This window comes from Telmatherina bonti (assembly GCF_933228915.1).
Source record: "Telmatherina bonti genome assembly, chromosome: 16".
NCBI lineage: Eukaryota > Metazoa > Chordata > Actinopteri > Atheriniformes > Telmatherinidae > Telmatherina > Telmatherina bonti.
Window position 1 is genome coordinate 17554569 of NC_136614.1, and position 18375 is coordinate 17572943.

The window sequence follows — 18375 nt, forward strand, 5'->3', positions numbered from 1 at the left end:
TTAAGCAATTTGATTAAGCAAAATCTAGTAGCGACATAAACCTTAAAAGAAGCCTATCCTCGATATGAATTTCTCTGCAAGAGAAAAATCTAGGAACTCAGTCACTTGAGATTGGTGTCAATACTATAATCTTGTAAAAAGAGTTGAAAAACATCTTACTTTTCAAAACTGAGCTGGAAAATGTAAATATAATTGACATTATTGCCATTGATAAAGAAAATGGAGACCCTTCAGAAAATTAGAAATTAGAGGAATACTGATCTGTTTTTTGTAATAAGACCATTAATAAACATCATTCCTGTTAAACGTCATGGCAGATACTGTACATCACCCAAAATTTGTGTAAAATCTTCAACTAAAGAAGCAAGAATGCCAATTAATTAAATCTAACTTAATTTAATAAAGTCTTTAATGTTGCCTAATTTACTCAGTCATTTCCAAATCCTCAGCTGTGAAGGGCTGCCTTATATTGCAGTATGGTTTGGTCAAAAGTCAGAAACCTGCTTCAAGACAGGTTCCTGACAAGAAACAAGACAAGAATCAAGTGCATTCAAACCCCACATACGATTATTTTATTCTCAATCCAACTTGTGCTGAATGAGCAAATGCTTAATTTCAGTCACTGTTTCCGAAGTCATCACTTTTTCTCTTTAACAATCAGCCGACAAGCCTCTAAAGTGACTTCACTGTGATGTTCCAACAAAGTCATGTGTGCAAAAAGTAGAGAAATTGTGTTTACTAGTGCGATGTTTACGAAACAACAGTGGGAACAAAAGAAAACCTTAAGGTGTAAATCTGACTGAAAGGCTGTCATATTTCCTCCGTAGACTGTTAAAAGAAACGCTTTGGCCATAAAAAGCACTAAAACCCTTTATCGTACTTGTCAAGTAGATTAGGTTGTTATGACGTATGTGCTCTTTCACTTGAGAATGCTTTGGGACTCATCTTTTTATATATGTATTCATCTGTGTAAGTAGGGCAGAGAGGCTTTGTACTGTAAATAAGATCGAGATGAGAGTGACTTGATGTGAATATTGTTCTCAGCTGAATGTGATTCACACACACACACACACAAACACTTTAAAGGTAAGTGGGATAGGACAGCGATTATATGCAGATGTTAAATCTGCACATAATCGCAGATTTATGCACACAGCAACACAAGCCCTTTGTAAAATGCTACCTTGCTAAGACTAATTTTTAAAACAGTTTTGTTCCTCCTTTTTGGTTAAAGAAGATAAAAGGTAATGCTGATTGCAAACTGTTCTTGCATCACTATTATAGTTTTATAAGATAGTTTTATGTTATTGACTCAATTATTCACCATGAAGCTGCAAAATAGCTTTACCTTTCATAATACGGTTCCAGAAAATCAAGTGATCTCTTAAAAGACTAATAGCTGGGGGAAAAAAGAACACAATGAACACCATTACACTGTCTGTGTTGGTAAGAAGTCTGTATGTATGCCAATACCACAATGCTGCCTTGATGTTACATAAGGACTCAAGACCAAATATGTGTATCAAAATAAATAAAGCGGTTCAATAAATGGAAATGCTCACTAAAACATTTTCTCAATGTTTTTATATTTAAATGACAAACAAACTCAACTGCTTTTTGATGCTAGAAGTTCAATATGACCATTTTGTGTAAATTCATCTTTCTGTGTTCTGTGGCATTCAACCCATTTGGTTCCGAAAGAAGATCCAAAAAAAACCAAGTCATTAACACTGGCTGCAAATATATTTGTTTAAAAAAAGTAATGTCTTGAAATAAACATTCATCTTTAACATACTGAAACTGGCCCCGACTACACTATTCAAACCTATGTGCCTCAAAAAATAATCGTCACAAAATGTCACAAAACAGCCACAAACCTTTTTTTATGGGATTTTTTCTGACATTATTGTAGCACATAACTGAATTGGAAACAAAATGATTCATGATTGATCAAAATGATCAACTTTAATATAATTTTTCCATGTTTGCTGTGTCTTCAACATGCAAATGGGACTTCTTATGGTTTTCTTCTTGCCACTTTTCCATGAAGGCCATACTTGTGGAGTACGTAACATGACTAACATCATTCGATCCCAAAAAACACATTTAAGTTTGTGGCTTTGAAGCAACAAAGTGTGGAAAAGTTCAAGGGCTGTGAGTAATTTTTTTTAAGGCATCATATATAGTTTGAATCACAGTCCAACGCTGCCCATGTTCATGGTAACATAAGGGATGCAGTTCTGCGCATCATTGTGACTCATGCTTGAGTTTTCACTTGTTTTGCATGTTGATGAATACACAGGCTTTACTTTGGGTCAGTTTGTTCCTCATTTCAGTCTTTTCGTGTGATTTGTCGATAATAAAAACACAGAAACTCACCAGAATTATTCACGTTTGCACTGCACCAGGCGTTTGTGTTAATAATGAGTTAGAGCATTTCTCAGGGATTTTGGATTTGGAACTTTTCTTTCTTTCTGTTTACAAATCAGAAAACAGTAACAACAGTAAAAACTTTTAAATTTATTTTATGCATTAACTTCTCCATAAATCGGGGCTATCATTAGTTTGAAATATGACTTTTTTTCAAGTAAAATAATTCAACGCAGCAACAGGAAGAGTTTCCTACACTATGGTGTAAGATGTATTGTAAGTACAGTGATTTTTAAATGAATGAAGGGTTCATAAATGGAGAAGAAGTGATCAATCTTTTACAGGCCTGTGGATGTTTTATGGTTTCCTCCGTTGAGCTTGTCTCTTGCGTTCTGAACTCTGATTGGCCCACACCACCTTGTCAATGGCAGAAGCAGCCTCCTCACCGATGTCAGTCAGGTGGATGTTACATTCGGTTATGGTGAAATTTTGAGACATTGCCTCTGCCAAAGCCTTACCTCCGATCTGCACAGACATAGTTTACACACACATTGAAAATGAAAGGACAGCAACAACACTGGTTCTGACATGTGTTCATGTTCAACATCCCTGGATGTTATGACTGAGGATAACCTTGAAAATGTGTCACCTGGCAACTCTTGCAGACTGAAATAGCTCCTGCTTTGCAAACTCAAATTGATGGTGTCACTGGTAATTTGTTGTTTTATCTGAAACAGCCTTTTCTATTTTTGCAGAAAGCAAACCAAGGTCAGGGATATTGATGTTACTGCACGTTACATTTCTGCTGTGTGGGTGACTTCTGATCCTCTGCAGTGTATTCCAGTCAGAGACACAGTATACCATGATATCTTAAAGGGGAGCTAACACGATAAGGATAAAAATTGAGATCTGTCTCACATGGGGAAACAACGTCTCTCAGCTTTCCATTATTGCATGTTTTCCACATGTCTTATCAATAATTGAAAATTCTTGTACTTTACAGCTATTCTGACTGTTTTCTTGCCTGCACCATGTCTGTTCAAGCAGAAGCATACTGAACGAGAAGGGAAACTATTTCCTCATAGTGGAGATGATAAAATGTGAAAATGATAAATACTGGTTCATCACAACTTCCAATTACCAGAGTTGACTAATTCATATTGTGGATATTATCTATGAGGCATGAAAAACAAAACAAAACTAAACTAAAAAAATAAAAAAATAAAATAAAATAAAATAAAATAAAAATTTTACTCCCACAAAAACCAAAAAAACCATCCAACAGCTCTCTTCTGCTTATCTAGTATCTGGTCATGCAAGCATGGAAAGACTTTCCAGGTCTTCCTGAATGATCCTGAGGTCTTCCCAGACCAGAAATAATCCCTATATTATGTTCTGAGTCTGCTACAAACTCTCAGTCCCATAGGATGTGCAGATAAAATCTCTAAATGGAGGTAAACACGATGAGGCCTCCTAGTGTCAGATTTGCCTCGGTGTTGCAGAAACAATCTTACAGCAGCCTTCTTTTTTTTCTTTTTTTTTTTTCTTTAAATCTTTTTTCCTTTGTTTCAATATATCTTAAGGGACTGGCGAGCTGTCCAGGTTGTACCCTGCTTTTCGCCCAAAGACTGCTGGGATAGGCTCCAGCTTGACCCGTGACCCTTAATCGGACTAAGCGGTTAGGAAAATGAATGAATGAATGAATATATGTTAAGTCCACAGCAGCTGTGAATTAGGTTAATCGGTATGATGCATTTTACTTACCTCACCAAGTTTGTTGCAGGACAGATTGATGCTCCTCAGGGTTTTACTCTGTGTCAGTACTTCAGACAGCGCACAGGCAGTGACTGAAGTCACATCATTGCCTCCCAGGTGCAGTGAGCTCAGAGTTGTGTTGTTCAGCAAAGCTTTGCAAATAGCCTGACCCCCTTCATCCATGACATGGTTAAGACGTAGATTGAGGACCAGAAGAGTGGAGTTGCTGGACAAAGCATGAGCTATTGCTTTGGCTCCTGAACCACTAATTCTATTGTTGCACATGTTAAGAACCTGCAATTTACTCCTGGTGAGCAGTTTGCTGATTTCCCGAGCTCCACTGTCTCCAATCAGATTATGAGAAAAGTCAAGTTCCCTAAGGGAGGGGTGGTCCATAAGATAGTTCACCAGAACCCGACACTTTTTATCCTCAACATGGCTCTGATGCAGCCTAAAAAGCTGTAGAAATATTGCATTGTGAGGATTAGTAAGAATGTGTATGGGAAAAAAAATACCCAACAAAAACTTTTACATCCTTAACCTGATCATGTAAATGTTCCTTAAGTGTCAACATCAAGGAAAAGTAGAAAATTAACAATATTCACCTTCAGGGTTTTACAGGACTTGAGGGCAAAAGCGAGGGACTCACAGTCTCTGTCAGTCATCTCAAACATCGCCCATTCAAATGTCATACCACATTGTTTGACTCTATAAACCAGATGTAACTCCTCCAGTCGTGTCAGCTTGTCAAGCAGGATGCGAAAGTTGAAGTGATTCATTTGAGGCTCATCAACATCATTCTCAAATGACCAATCTGATCCATCTTCATCTTCCTCTCTCTCTAACTGGGGCTCCTTGATAGGTGGCAGAAGCTGTGATATGTTCAGCTTTTTTATATAGTTTTTGCAAAGTGGAACCAAGTCCAGGACTGTCTTTGACTCTGTCAGATCTGGGATAAAATTTTCAATTATGTTCTCCATGTGCCTCTCAAAGAACATTCGTTTCCAGCTGTCGCCATAATGTGAGACATCACAAAGGTACCACCGCTCCTTGCAGCATCGTTTCCAGTAGACTCCATCAGGAACCAAGTTGACTGTCACATGCAGGGGAAGAGAAGTAGACAGTCTCTCCTGAACAAAGTCTTGCTGGACTGGTAACAGTTCTTCAAATATGGGTTTTTCTGTAATGGTGACATAGTTTACAGTCAACATCCAATATTACAGCAGAGAGAAAACGTCAATATGAATAATATTAGTTATATGTTATATGATATGTATATGATATGTATAGTTATATGATAATATTAGTAAAAATGAAAGCATACTTTCAAAGTTGTTTACGATCCATTGCAGGCAGATGTCTGATAAACTGGGCACCAAGGACAGGGACCAGTTAGGTTCCTCGGCATAAATGTTCTTCCTCATACTTCTGTTTTTAGCCTGGCTGTTGTTGAAAGTTATGCCGACTTGCTCCAGGACTCTGCAAGTTATTAAATATTTAAAGTGCACAAACAATTATATTTTGTGAGATCAAGCTAATGTTAGCTAAACTGCAGTTAGCTTGCGCACTGAAAACTTTATTTCAAGTGTAAACAAACGCGCAATTAATATTTCAGGGTATATATCTAACAAAGAAGTTTAAATATTGTCACGATACCTTCGTTAGGATCGAATACTGTGGTTGGGATCGTTTGCTTGTCTCCATGGAAACACAATGCATTTGGTTTAGTTTACAGTTGCAGGAGAAATGGACCCTTTAAATAAATATGTAAATGTGACAGTCCTTATAAAATCTGCAAGTGTTGAAACGGTGTTTGTAGACATTAGGGAAATTAATCGAGAGGAAAACGAGGATTGACAGTTATTTTTATTTAGTTTTATTTGAGTTTAAAAAAACAAAACAAAGAATTTCCGTTTTTTGTAAACGCAACACTTGCCTCCCGTAATTTATGGACAAGTAGTGTGAGCATAATAATAATAATAATAATAATAATAATAATAATAATAATGATCATTAAAGCCGCAAGCGGCATCCCCCAGTGGCATAAATCCCCTCAGACTTGTTCGGTCAAATACGATGTGCCCAATTAAAAAAAAAAATGGGGTGAAAAAAATGGCCAAAAACGCCAGGATGGCGGAAATTCATTGACTCTTTTAGTCGTCTTGAGGTTAGACATGTATGCCGAATTTCGTCTTCCTACATCAAAACAAACTTTTTGGCCCATTTATATGCGGATTTTTTTTTTTTCCGTTTCTAGGGGGCGCTTTAGAGCCATTTTTGCATTAAAGTGTATGCAGACCACAGATTACCGAAATTTTCGCTTGTGGTGTGTGCCAAGTTCCACAACTTTTCACCGAGGCCAAGGCGGTCAAATTTGAGCAAGTTGGTCTTATAATAATAATAATAACAATAATAATGTAGGAGGGAGTAGAACCTACCTGAGGGGACATCTAAATAATCATGATAATGGAACAGGGAAAATATTTCACTTATAAATGTAAACAAGATTCTGCTAACACTGCATATTGTTTGTGTTTCTGGGTTTGTATAATAGTGTGGGGGAGCATGGATCATGCTGTGAACCACATTCAGATTATTCAAAACTGCCAGATGGACCTTGGATACAGAGCATGTTTATTTATTTATTTATTTATTGGGTGGAGAAGGACTGGACTGAATCCATCTGTCTTGCAAACAACATGAAGCAGGTGCACAAATAGAAGGGGAAAACTGTCAATACTTATGTAAGACTGTTGAGTAGAAACTTCATATATTGGAGGAATGTGATGTTTAAAACTGATTTGCTTCTAAAATAAAATTTCCCATCAGCATTAAATCAACCAGTATGCAACAAAATGATGTTTACAATTTTGAATTTTTCAAAAGACGAGGTGCAGCCTTGTCACTTAGATGCTATAAAACACTTTCCAAACATTTTTCTGAATGTTAACATTGCCTGAAAATTTGAAAAAAAAGGAACATAACAAATTTCCACATACATAAGGGAATTTATGGAATCTGTGCTTGAAATATTAGTTATTAACAATTAATCCTATTACTGATTATGTTTTATCTTTACAACGAGTTATCAATGTCGAGCCAAGTTCTTGTTGCTTTTAACAGATACATGACAACATTCTCCTATGAACACACATGAATTAGGGCTGGTGTATGATGCAGCAACTTTATCTCTCATATGCTTGTGCACAAAGCATGCAAGAGAGAGAGTGATGGCTGTTACTGGCATCATGAGCTCGCTCCAGGAGTCGGATGGAGAAATGAGTGGCTCCAACTGTAGCCCTGAGGCAGTCCATCAGTGTCGTCCTCGTGTAATTCGGCCTGACAAGCACACTCTTCCCTGATACTCTGCCTTTAATGGACTGCTGTGGCATCAGCCAGGCACAGGAAGCAAACTCACTCCATGAGATGATGTCCCAGTGCACTCTGGGTAAAGTCACTGTGGGGTGAATCACGTCAGAATCATACAGGAGCTTTGAAGGCTCACTTGTTATTTTGTGTGTCTATTGTTTTGTCACAAAGCTGCATGATTCACTTGTCAAACATTATTTAGACCGTTGAAAAGAAATAAACCCTTATTTATTTTATACAGTTTGATGGTCTTATGTCACTAATAGAAGTAAACAACTGTAAATGAATGAAAACATTCTTTGAAATACTATTGATTACAGATTAATCAAAAGTCATGGTATAAATAGTCTGAATAGAGTTATTTTCCAATTATTTTTCTTTAATCCGAGATGTTAAATTGGCAAATAAACAGCCATGCAGTTAAGATGACCGAAACAGAATCAGCATAACAAGGTAATTAATTCTTTATACTATTTATTTCAAGATGACTTTTGCTGAAATGTGTGTGTTTGTAATCAGTGTTGCTAGTAGTTTGCATGTTCACTTGCAAATTAAAAATGTTTAAAAGAGGCAGTATGTTTACATAAATAAGTAGTAATATATAAGACAAAACATAATAGGACATTATGCATTTTGTGCCTTTGCCTTGTGGCCTTGTTTTTTTTAGGTATTCAAATTCTTCTTGGGCATCAGGAAAAATAAAAATTCTGTGTTCGATTTAAAAAAACAAACAAACAGTAATTTCGCACACTCCTCATGCTTGACCTCACGCTGGCTCATGCAGCTTACTGAATGGATGCTGTTTCATTTGAAAGGTTCATATAATGTAGAACTGAATACAAGCAATCATTAAATTTAGTACAATAAAGCCCCTAACAAAGGACTGGGCAAGGAGTTAACACACGCAGCAGCATCAACGCTGCCTGCCTACAGCCGGTATCATCACACCTCATTTTACTTTCACAGCTCAAAGAGCTGTTGCATTAGTTCCTAGGCAACACAGCATGATGTAATTAATCACCGTATACAGGAGGATTAAGTGCAAATGTGAAGTTACTTGCAAGATAAAACCCTATATTTAGACATGACACCCACTCCAGCAGGATACATTTCTGAAAATTTAGCCTTCATTTTCATTTTTAATTAAAACTAACATTGCACTCTTCAGCTCAAGAAATGTAACAAATGGGGAATGTTTTTGAAAAGGTTGCACTTGTCTTGTACTATATCTGCAGCTGTAGTGTTTTCTCAAACTACTAAATGAAAGAATGTCAAAGAGTATTAAAAAGCTGCAAAATTGTTATATTAGCATTAATATTTCTCTCATTATTACAGTGATTTTGATAAAACACAAACAGTTTAAGCTGAGCTAAAACTCGTCAGTGCTGCCAGTGGGAGTGATTGATATTCTTTTACTCTTTTTACAGCTCAGCAGCCTTTCAGTGAAATCCTACAGCCTGTGTTATGAGGTCAGCGGATACCTAGAAAGCAGGGAGCCACTCAGCATCAATGACTAAATGGCATCATTAATGATTTAAGTCATTACAAATAAGTCTTCTTCAAAGTTGATGGTAATGTTTTATGTAACACAAGACAAAGTGGATTATTTAAGAGACAGAAGAACTATAGTACTAATGAATTACTGTCATTTTTTCAGACAGTAAAATAAATATGTTTTCAAACACTGTCATAATTTGTTTGAAATGGAAAAACATTAAAATTGTTAATGATATGGTGCTGAAACATAGGAAGATTTTGGCAATAAGTGTACAAACATTTTTCAGGTGTTTGCTGTTAAAGCAAATTTTAGAGGTTTTATCCCAGCATGACAGCTATTATTGGAAAGTTAACGAGCAACTCTATCACTCACTGATGGCACAATGGAAAGTACAGCTAACCTATTTAATCCTGTGAAAGCTATTATTGATTTCACAAAAATTTGCAATAACATACTTTTAACATATTTTTCCATTAACTGAACCGCACTCACAACGGAGACAAGGAACCTAAAAACACTACAAAATGTTCCTACATCTGGTAACATTTTTATAAGCTATTGTCATGTTTCAAAAACATTTTTTTCTTTTGGTATCATAATGGCATTAAAATATTGTATCACAGCACCTCTACTCAAGAGACTGTAAACCAGAGTGGTAAAGAAAGTTCTATTCATACAGCGACACTGCAAACGGAACCACTTCCATTTATCTACATAGAGACCCAGAGAGGATTCTGCATGACATTCTACATTTTCCTGATATAAAAAAAAAGTCAAGCTTACATACATTTTTTCATTCAAGTTAAACATGAAGTAATGTGATTACGACCAGCTGAAGATAATCATTTGAAGTTTTATAATGCTGTTGCACAACATCAAAATGTGCATCGGAACATACAGACAGGTGTGACGGTGAAAATGCATTAAGAAACTTTATTTCTTTTTGCTGAAAATCTTAACAATAACACAAATATTAATCTGAAAATAAAAAAACAAAAACGTGAATCTCAGCAAAACCATGTAAATAGACCTAATGAGACTTAAATTTGAGTACAATATCATTTCCCTGGAACATTCAACGAAATGGGAAACTCCTCACCCTAGAGTCCATTTTATATTCCAGCGTTCATGAGAAAAAAGCGCTAATCTTCATAGTCATCTAAACTGTCATCAGAGTCCAAATGGATGCTACTGTCAGTGTCCACAGAGACCACAGAGCTGAGGCTGCTATATATGGACACCATGCTACCATCACTGTCGCTGCTCCTGCTACTGTCATCATCGTGGATCACCATCACATCTGCAGTGTGAGCTGCTGGAAAACACGAAAAAGCAAAGTCAGTTTCTCTGCAAACATTTTTGGCAGCAGCAACATCCCTTTCAGCCACTTTCATGTCCTTAATATGACACTGGAGAGTAAACTATTGTTTTAAAAATTGTGTGAAATAAAGGTTTGACTTCCATAAGGGTTTATTTTACACTCACAAGTGATATTAAAAAAAAAAAAAAAAAAAAAAAAAAAGGTGCACTCCTAAAGGTGGGATGAACAGTCAACCTTAATAAAGAAGCAGATGTAAAACTGCCTACATGTAAAACCTCTGAATGACTACTAAGAGAGGATTTTTGGTAAACTAGATATTTTAATATTCTGAAGTGAAAAGAAAATGAACAAAAGGCTGAGATTAAAACATCCAAAAGTTATGATTCTTTTTAGATCTTGAATAGTACTTAAACAGCTGTTAGAAATTCTTGTTTTTTTTTATATCTATTTTAGTCCAACTTATGAAAATGTACTTTATTGATACAAAAGGAAAAACATGTGTGGTTAAAACTTTATGGAATATAAGAGGAAAAGAAGCCATTTTTTAAAATCTTTTGTTATGGTTCTACACTCTGTTTTAGCATCATTGTGTCTCAAATAAATAATGTAGTTTTACTGAATGTTTAGCTTTCTTCAGTATTTCAAAAAAGAAAATGATAAAGAAAGAAAGAGATCCTTGTGCTGCCATCTTGTGTTGGAAACACTTGCTTTGCTCCACATTACAGACCACCTAAATGACATATTCTCACCGTATGAGCTGACTTTTATATATATATATATATATATATATATATATATATATATATATATATATATATATATATATATATATATATATATATATATATATATATATATATATATATATATAAAAACACATCTTATTCACTGATTCAAAAACTTCTAAACAGCTTCAGTGATCTGTCTGAGCTTTGTGTTGAGATGCATCGATTTGCTCTTTTGGGGCTGCCATCAAATTCTGATACTGGCCAATGGTAATAATTTCCGATAGCACCTCAGTTTATGTGAAAATTATTGTGATTACAGCCATCGTTGCTGTTATTGTGTAATGTTTCAATAGCTTGCAGTAAATCGCACATTCATTTTTAATAAGACAGCAGCTGTTAAAAAAAATAAATCAAATTTAAATCTTTTCTAAAATTATTCATAAAATTAACCTTATAGAGAAAATCAGAGGCAATGCCTCCAGCTCCTTCATTATCTTAATGAAAACAAAGGTGGTTAAATTGTTTTTATATTTAAGATCCAGCAGAATGTGTTGAAAGGAAGGAGGATGTATCTGAATAATCTGGGAACACCAGAAAAGTCTGACAGTGTTGCACAGATGCAGTATCCACTCAGAGGACCTGCTTCTGCAAAAGATGACTTCATAGAAGCTGCTGTTCAATCTTACCAGAAACTATTTATGTAGCTGAATTGCAACAACTTTTTTTTTCTTTCAGTTTTAGGATCTTAAAAAACAGGTCTGTGCAAGTTGTAAATGTTTAAAATCCTCCACAGATTTACATGCAGAAGTGAAAGCAATGCTAACACTGCACTGTCTTCATGCAACTTGGGATTACAGCAGGATTAAAGCATTTTAGCAAGCAGACATTACCTTTCAAGGATATTTCTGGAAAAGACTGACTGGCCAAAATCATATATTAGCAACTCTGTGGGGGTTGTACCTTCAGCTTTCATCTTGTCTGGTGGAAGTGTACTACTCTGCTGGACTATTTTCTCTTTCCTTGTTAGGTGAACGTCTTACCCCTGGAAACCTTGGCTGTACACTCATTTTAAGTTGCTGTCTCACTTTTTCCATGTTTCCAATACATCATTTAACCTCCTCCTGTTGAATAATCAGACTCACTGTTACCGTGCTCATTGTAATTAATTCTCAAAGGTAATTTAAAGCTCCACTGACCTGATTGGATGATATTACGACCACAAGCTTGCTCATCTGCAACAAGGAAAATTTACTTTAGGGTTTTTTTTTCTGCATTCTGAAAAAGATTTTTTAACCTGGAGCCACATCTGTGTATTTCTATATATTTTCAACAAATATTAAATCAAATATATAAAAATATTTAAAAAAGCCAAAGGTGTGGATCTTTCATAATACTATCAAAACTACATGATAATTAAAAAAAAGGATTTGTGGATGTTAATAATTATGGGAATTCTATGGGAAACTAAAGTTTTTATATAATTGGTTCAAACAGTGCCTGCGTTTTAGAGTACTTGTTTAAATGAGGGTTTAGGTCTTACTGAGTTGCTACTCTTACTATATTATTGCTATTATAAATCAGGTAATTCTCTTGAAAACCTCAGAAATAAAAAACACTTTTAAAAAATTCAATAAATAAATAAACAAATAAAAAATTAAGACTTGTTTCCACTACCCCATATTTTGTCAACATTTAGCTTTCCTTTCTTTTCCCCCCTTATTCCCTAACCAGTTAAAATACCAAATAAATCAAACCGGGATGACGACAGTCATGACTTAAATGCATTTATTGTAGGACAGTAAGCAGAACGCACCTCTCACCTTTCCTCTCAGCGATGAGGGCCTGACGCCTGGCCTTCATGTCTGAGCTCAGGTTTTCCACCATGCCATCAATGCAGTTGTCCAGAGCCAGACAGTGGGTCTGGGACTGGATGGCCTGTCTGCAGATGGGACACTCATCCTTTTTTTTGCGCCACTGGTTGATGCAGTACAAGCAGAAGCTGTGAGCGCAGTTTAGAGTAACTGCCTGCACACAAATGCAAAGTTAATTTTTATGTTATTGTTTCTTTTTTTTTCTCCCATTTTTGGAGTGAACAGCAAGCGGCAGCAAAGATTATATCATCTTAATCCAATGACAGCCTACCTCAATGAACAGCTCTGAACAGATGATGCACTGAAGTTCATTCTCCAGGACTTCAGTCACTTGTGTGACTACCTCCTCTTTTTGGGCCCTTGCCTTTTCTTTCTCTTCCTTTAAAAACAGAAACAAAACCTTAAAAGTAACAGTCAAAAGAAGGTGAAAATGTGCAAAAAAAGCAACAACAACAAAAAAAAACCTTTTTACAATACCTTCGTCACCTCCAGTTCTTTGTTTTTGGCAGAGAGCATCTCCTCAAAGGCTTGTCGAGAAAGAGCAGGTTCTTCTATCTCTTGGTTCTGCAGAGGATGTCAAATACAGGTTCACTTATGCAAATTAGCTCGCTTTAATTATTTCTTGAAACAATTTTATGCTAACACAAGCTATTTAAGTTTTTTTTAACAATGCAGGCAGATATTGGAATGTTATATTTTAATAACACACCCTGTCTACTTCTTATCTCTTCTAAGGGGTCTTGCTGCTGTCTTTTAACAAGCTCCTCTGTTGCTCAGTTTTATGCTCCTAAGTACATATACAGTCACAATTTAATTATAAATAACATTTAAGGGTGATGGTAATTTTTACAAATACTGTATTCCTAAGAACATATGAGGGAGCCCAGTTCTCGCTTAATAATTGTAAGTAGGAAAGGTGACTGTTATTCTTGCACGCAGCTTTCCTTATCTTAAGTCTCCCATAAAAAAAAAGATCTATAGTTTATGATGGTGTCAAAAATCCTGTCTGTGCATGTTCCATGGCATGCATAAGACTCCACGTGAAAAAAAAAAACAAGAGAAAAGGTTTCTCCTGAAAAATTTGCATAAAAACTATCATTTACTTTATCTAACCCTGTAAATGAAAACGTCTTACCTCTGTCTGCCTCTTTGATTCACTGAAAAACTTGTTTAAAGTCTCCGGCTGGTGCAGATTGCCTTGCTGCATGTGCGGCTGACTCTGTGTCTTCTGGATCTGCTCTGCCTCTTTGGGTTCACCATCCGGAGATGTCATTTGCCTCTGAATGTCCTCAACATGCTCACTTAAAATCTGAATGTCCTGATTGAGTCTGTAACAATTCAATGCAAACAAAATGTTACACAAAGAACAAAATTAAGTTGATTTAAATAGCTATTTTCCAAAGCAGAAAAATCTATTTTTACAGTTGTAGAAGTTAAATGAACATGGAAGTGGGAAAAAGTTTTATTTGGCACATTTCTATAAATATTACTTTTTTCCTCACATAGAATTGATATTACATACAGACTAGTTCCATTTTTAATCAGTAATGACATGCCAGGTTGCAACTTGGAAATGGGGTTAAAATTATTTTGTGTGTAACTGGTGGAAAGATTCAGATGGACAGAGGAGTCTGAAAGGAATCTGGAAATTGCTGGCTGGATACTTTGCAGCAGTTTTAAAAAGATTTGTCAATTAATCGAATCAGCATTTTGCTGAACTGTGTTAATTTCCGCTTTGAGCCATTTAAGACTGCATATAATGTCTTAGTTGAACAACTGTGCTTCTTTTTGAGCAGCCCCATCATCGATTAACAGACAAAAGTTCAGTCAACTGACTCTTTCCAATGAAAAGATAAGAAATACAAATATCTGTATTCTGGATTTTGATTGTGATATCTTTGAAGAAACTATAGCTTACCTCTGCAGGTGGCACAGGTCACTGGAAGAGCTGGATCCACTGGAGGGTGGCTCTGCTTCCTGGACTTTCCTATTGGATGAAGTCTCTTGCAGTGTGTGACTGAGCGTCTGCTGGCATTTTACCGGAGAAAAAGAGCTGGGCTTTGCAAAGGACTTGTCTGAGGAAGACCAGCGGTACAGTTTGAGCTTTGAGGTAGAAGGCTCAACTTCTTCCACAGCCAGCTTCCTCTTGGACTTTCTGGGTATGTGGGGTCCTTTTGTAACCTCCCCATGCCACTTTGTCAGGTAGAGTTTAATGTCTTTTAGTGACCGCTGGACAAGGATATAGTCAAATTCTACTCCAGATCCTGAAAGAGGAACTCCAAGCTGTATAGAGTCTCCGAGCCTAAGAAGATGGGCTTCATTGGGGGGTATGCGATTTCCATTAACCCACACACCATTGAGACTCTGAGAAAGAGAGGACTGTGTTCATCAGTTTCTGCTGACAATATCTGAACATAGAATGGTTTTTTTACACAAGTGCTGAATTTATGTCAAGTTTTCTAACAGTTCAGCAAATTTGAATGAATTTTAGATAGTCTTTTTAATGAATACCACATAAAGTGTTTAAAACTGTGAAATACTTATGCATATCAAGAAACTACAGTCAGGACTGGGTGATAAATCCATCTGAAATTAAATCTAAATGTAAATAATGATGATAAACATTACACAAGTTTAAGTAAATGCACTGATGGAGCAAACAGGCTATTTTTTCAGCACAAATGAATGTCAACAGGTTTGGCCATCACCTCAAACTACCTACCCTTGTATTACCTAGAAAGATTGTTAGCAGCTACCAACAATGTGAAAACTGCTGTAATCTGAAGTGGAGAGGAAAACTGTAGTCTGAAGAATAAAAACTTGAAGCGAATCTGGATGTTGCGTTTTCCAGACCAAATGGCATAAAATTATCATATATTGGTTTTGTTTTAAGTGGATTTGAATTGAACCAAAATTAAACCTACTGAATTCTCAGCAAAAATTCATTTATTACTTTTTGTAAAGGGGAACTATGCAAATAAAGCAGAATAAATGTTCAAGGGAACTGAACAGATACAAGGTGTTTTTCTTAAGAGAACATATACATGTATATATAAACTTATAAATGAAATAGGTGCCTTAAAAACATCTCCAAGTATGTATATTAAACCTCTTATTCAGTATATGTTTATGAAATAAAACCAACAACAAACAATCCAGTAAAAATAAAAAAAAATCAGTATATGTTTTTGCAATAAAACCAAAAACATACAATCCAGTAAAAATAAAAAATCTTGGATTTTTTTCTAATCAGAAAATTGGTCACCTTTGTGTCTGTCACTGTCCACTGGTCGTCATCCCTTTGCTGGAAAGTGCAGTGAAGTCTGGAGATCATGAGAGGACACTTCTGAGAAATCAGCTGGTATGTTACATTCACACCACGTCCCACAGTTATCTGTAAAGTAAACGAAAAAGCCAAACCTGCCTATTAGCCATCTACTTACAGCTCTTTAAATAGCTAAAAGGTCCCATTTACGTCTTGTTGTTGTCGTTAACACAACGAAGATTATCAATATTATATATAAACAACAAATATATCAGTTGAGATGAAACTGAATCTGCAGTAAACCTGGACGAGTTTCGGGTTTTATACAAGTTTAGCTAACATTAGCAAACTGCACCTCAGTGTTTTCGAACAAGCGAAGCCAGTCTGAATTTCTTCCAACTCTCATCAGACATAAAACTTCCGAGTCTGAGCATTCATCCTCCTCGGCCGCACAGGAGTCCGTCGTTGCACTATCCATCTTATCTCATGTCAAATGGTCATTTCAAGACACTCCATCGCTGCCTCAATGCAGGCTCTTCGTCGCTCAACCGCGAGCTAACAGCCTCCTAGCATCGAAACTGACGGGACCACACCGGAAGTAGCCTCCCCCTTAATTTATTTTTTTATTTTACAAAATAAAACCTGTCGGCACCAGTTTGTCTGTTTAAATAAATAAATAAATTTAATTTGAATAATTATGTAAAAACTGAATGTAACAGTGGTAAGTCTTACTTTATAAAAACAAATAAACACTCAACAAATCCAAACCTGATTTAAGGCATTCCCAGGCCAGCCGGGAGATATGATCCCTCCAGCGTGTCCTGGGTCTTCCTCGGGGTCTCCTGCCAGAGGGACGTGCCTAGAACTCCTCACCAGGGAGGCGTCCAGGAGGCATCCTGACCAGATGCCCGAACCACCTCTATGCTGAGCCCCTCCAGGATGACCAAGCTCCTCACCCTATCTTTAAGGGAGAGCCCGGCCACCCTGCTGAGGAAACTCATTTCAGTCGCTTGGATACAAGAAAAATGAGAAATGCTTAAATATCAAAATGACAAAACAATATTTGGTGGTGCCAAATTGCACTGACACTTCTTAAAATAATACACTTCTATTTTTGAGCTCTCTGACATTTTTTTCTTTTATTACCAATATATTAGTGTTATCTTATCAAGAACAAGATTTAACTTGTAGATCAATGGTCTAAAGAAAATATACTTGTGTAATTAAGTCTTACAAACATTTGCAACCATGAAAGGCAGGACACTGCATAAGAAGTGGATGAAAAGTGAATACATCCAATTGGAAGTTTCACAAACCAACATTTCCTTAATTAAAGAACATAGACAACATCTCAAATCTATAAAGTAACACATAGTTTAAGGAAGGAAGATATCTCAAGAAAGGAAAGTATGGGCAAATAATGCTCTTTAATGTAAGAATGTGAAACGTTTAAGTGTTCCATCATCTATAGAACATAATTTCAAAAGATTCAGGAAATCTGGAGATATGTCTGTACACATGCAACTTGATTCAATATTGAACACCCACAATCTCCTAGCCGACATTCAAAACTGGCATGATTCCTGCATGGAAATTGATGTCTGTGAACACAGTTTATTGCACAATCCACAAATGCATCTTAAAATCAATGAAGCAAAGACAAGCAATGTGTGAAAATAATCCAGAAATACTACTGTCTTCTCTGTTGATAATAATAAGAATGACACACAACCAGGGCCGGATTAAAAGTGGACAGGCCAATGGGCTCAGTGTTCCATGAGTCCCTTTCCCCCCCGCAACATTGTGAAAATTGTGAATGATACACTGTGAAATGGCATTTTTAACATCTCTCAGCCAATGGTACCAATAGCATTACTCTATTGGTAAATGTGTAACTATCTGGCTTTTATGTACATTTTGTTTCATGTCCAAACTGCTGGTGTTTGCCCTACATGGGCCCCATATGGGCCCCAAGTGTGCGTCGGCCCTTGGGCCTGTGCCCGTAATTGCCATTGGATAATCCGGCCTTGCACACAACACACACACACCAAAAACTATAGTGAAGTGTACACTTAGCAAAGAAACTAAAGAAATGTGTTTAGCTGAATATATCTTTGTTGTAACAATGCTACTAGGCAATAATTCTCAATTATTTGAAATCCTGTTTATTTACGTTTAAAATCGGTCAAAGTGAAGGG

At 36.3% G+C, this 18375-nt stretch overlaps 2 protein-coding genes across 5 annotated transcripts; both read right to left on the reverse strand.

Annotated features, from left to right (window-relative positions):
- Positions 1–2727: 2727 nt before the first annotated feature.
- On the reverse strand, positions 2728–5549 carry drc5 (dynein regulatory complex subunit 5; the record flags this gene model as incomplete). The annotated part of the gene is made up of 4 exons (XM_079255071.1): positions 2728–2895; positions 4135–4584; positions 4731–5305; positions 5450–5549. The coding sequence occupies 4 exons, from the start codon at positions 5547–5549 to the stop codon at positions 2728–2730; spliced, it is 1293 nt and encodes a 430-aa protein (XP_079111197.1).
- A 3652-nt stretch (positions 5550–9201) lies between these two features.
- Positions 9202–16718, reverse strand: rnf8 (ring finger protein 8, E3 ubiquitin protein ligase). 4 transcript variants are annotated; one of them, XM_079255216.1, is made up of 9 exons: positions 16533–16718; positions 16178–16306; positions 14831–15276; positions 14048–14240; positions 13390–13476; positions 13184–13291; positions 12862–13066; positions 12238–12273; positions 9202–10307 (listed from the first exon to the last, which is right to left on the reverse strand). In XM_079255216.1, exons 1-9 carry the CDS (start codon positions 16653–16655, stop codon positions 10135–10137), a joined length of 1500 nt encoding a protein of 499 aa, XP_079111342.1. In that variant the 5' UTR covers positions 16656–16718; the 3' UTR covers positions 9202–10134. The 4 variants fall into 4 exon arrangements, with proteins under 4 accessions (XP_079111342.1, XP_079111343.1, XP_079111345.1 ...); XM_079255219.1 differs by having other exon boundaries at positions 10217–10307; positions 12855–13066; XM_079255218.1 differs by lacking the exon at positions 9202–10307 and adding an exon at positions 11254–12162.
- Between the last annotated feature and the right edge of the window lie 1657 nt (positions 16719–18375).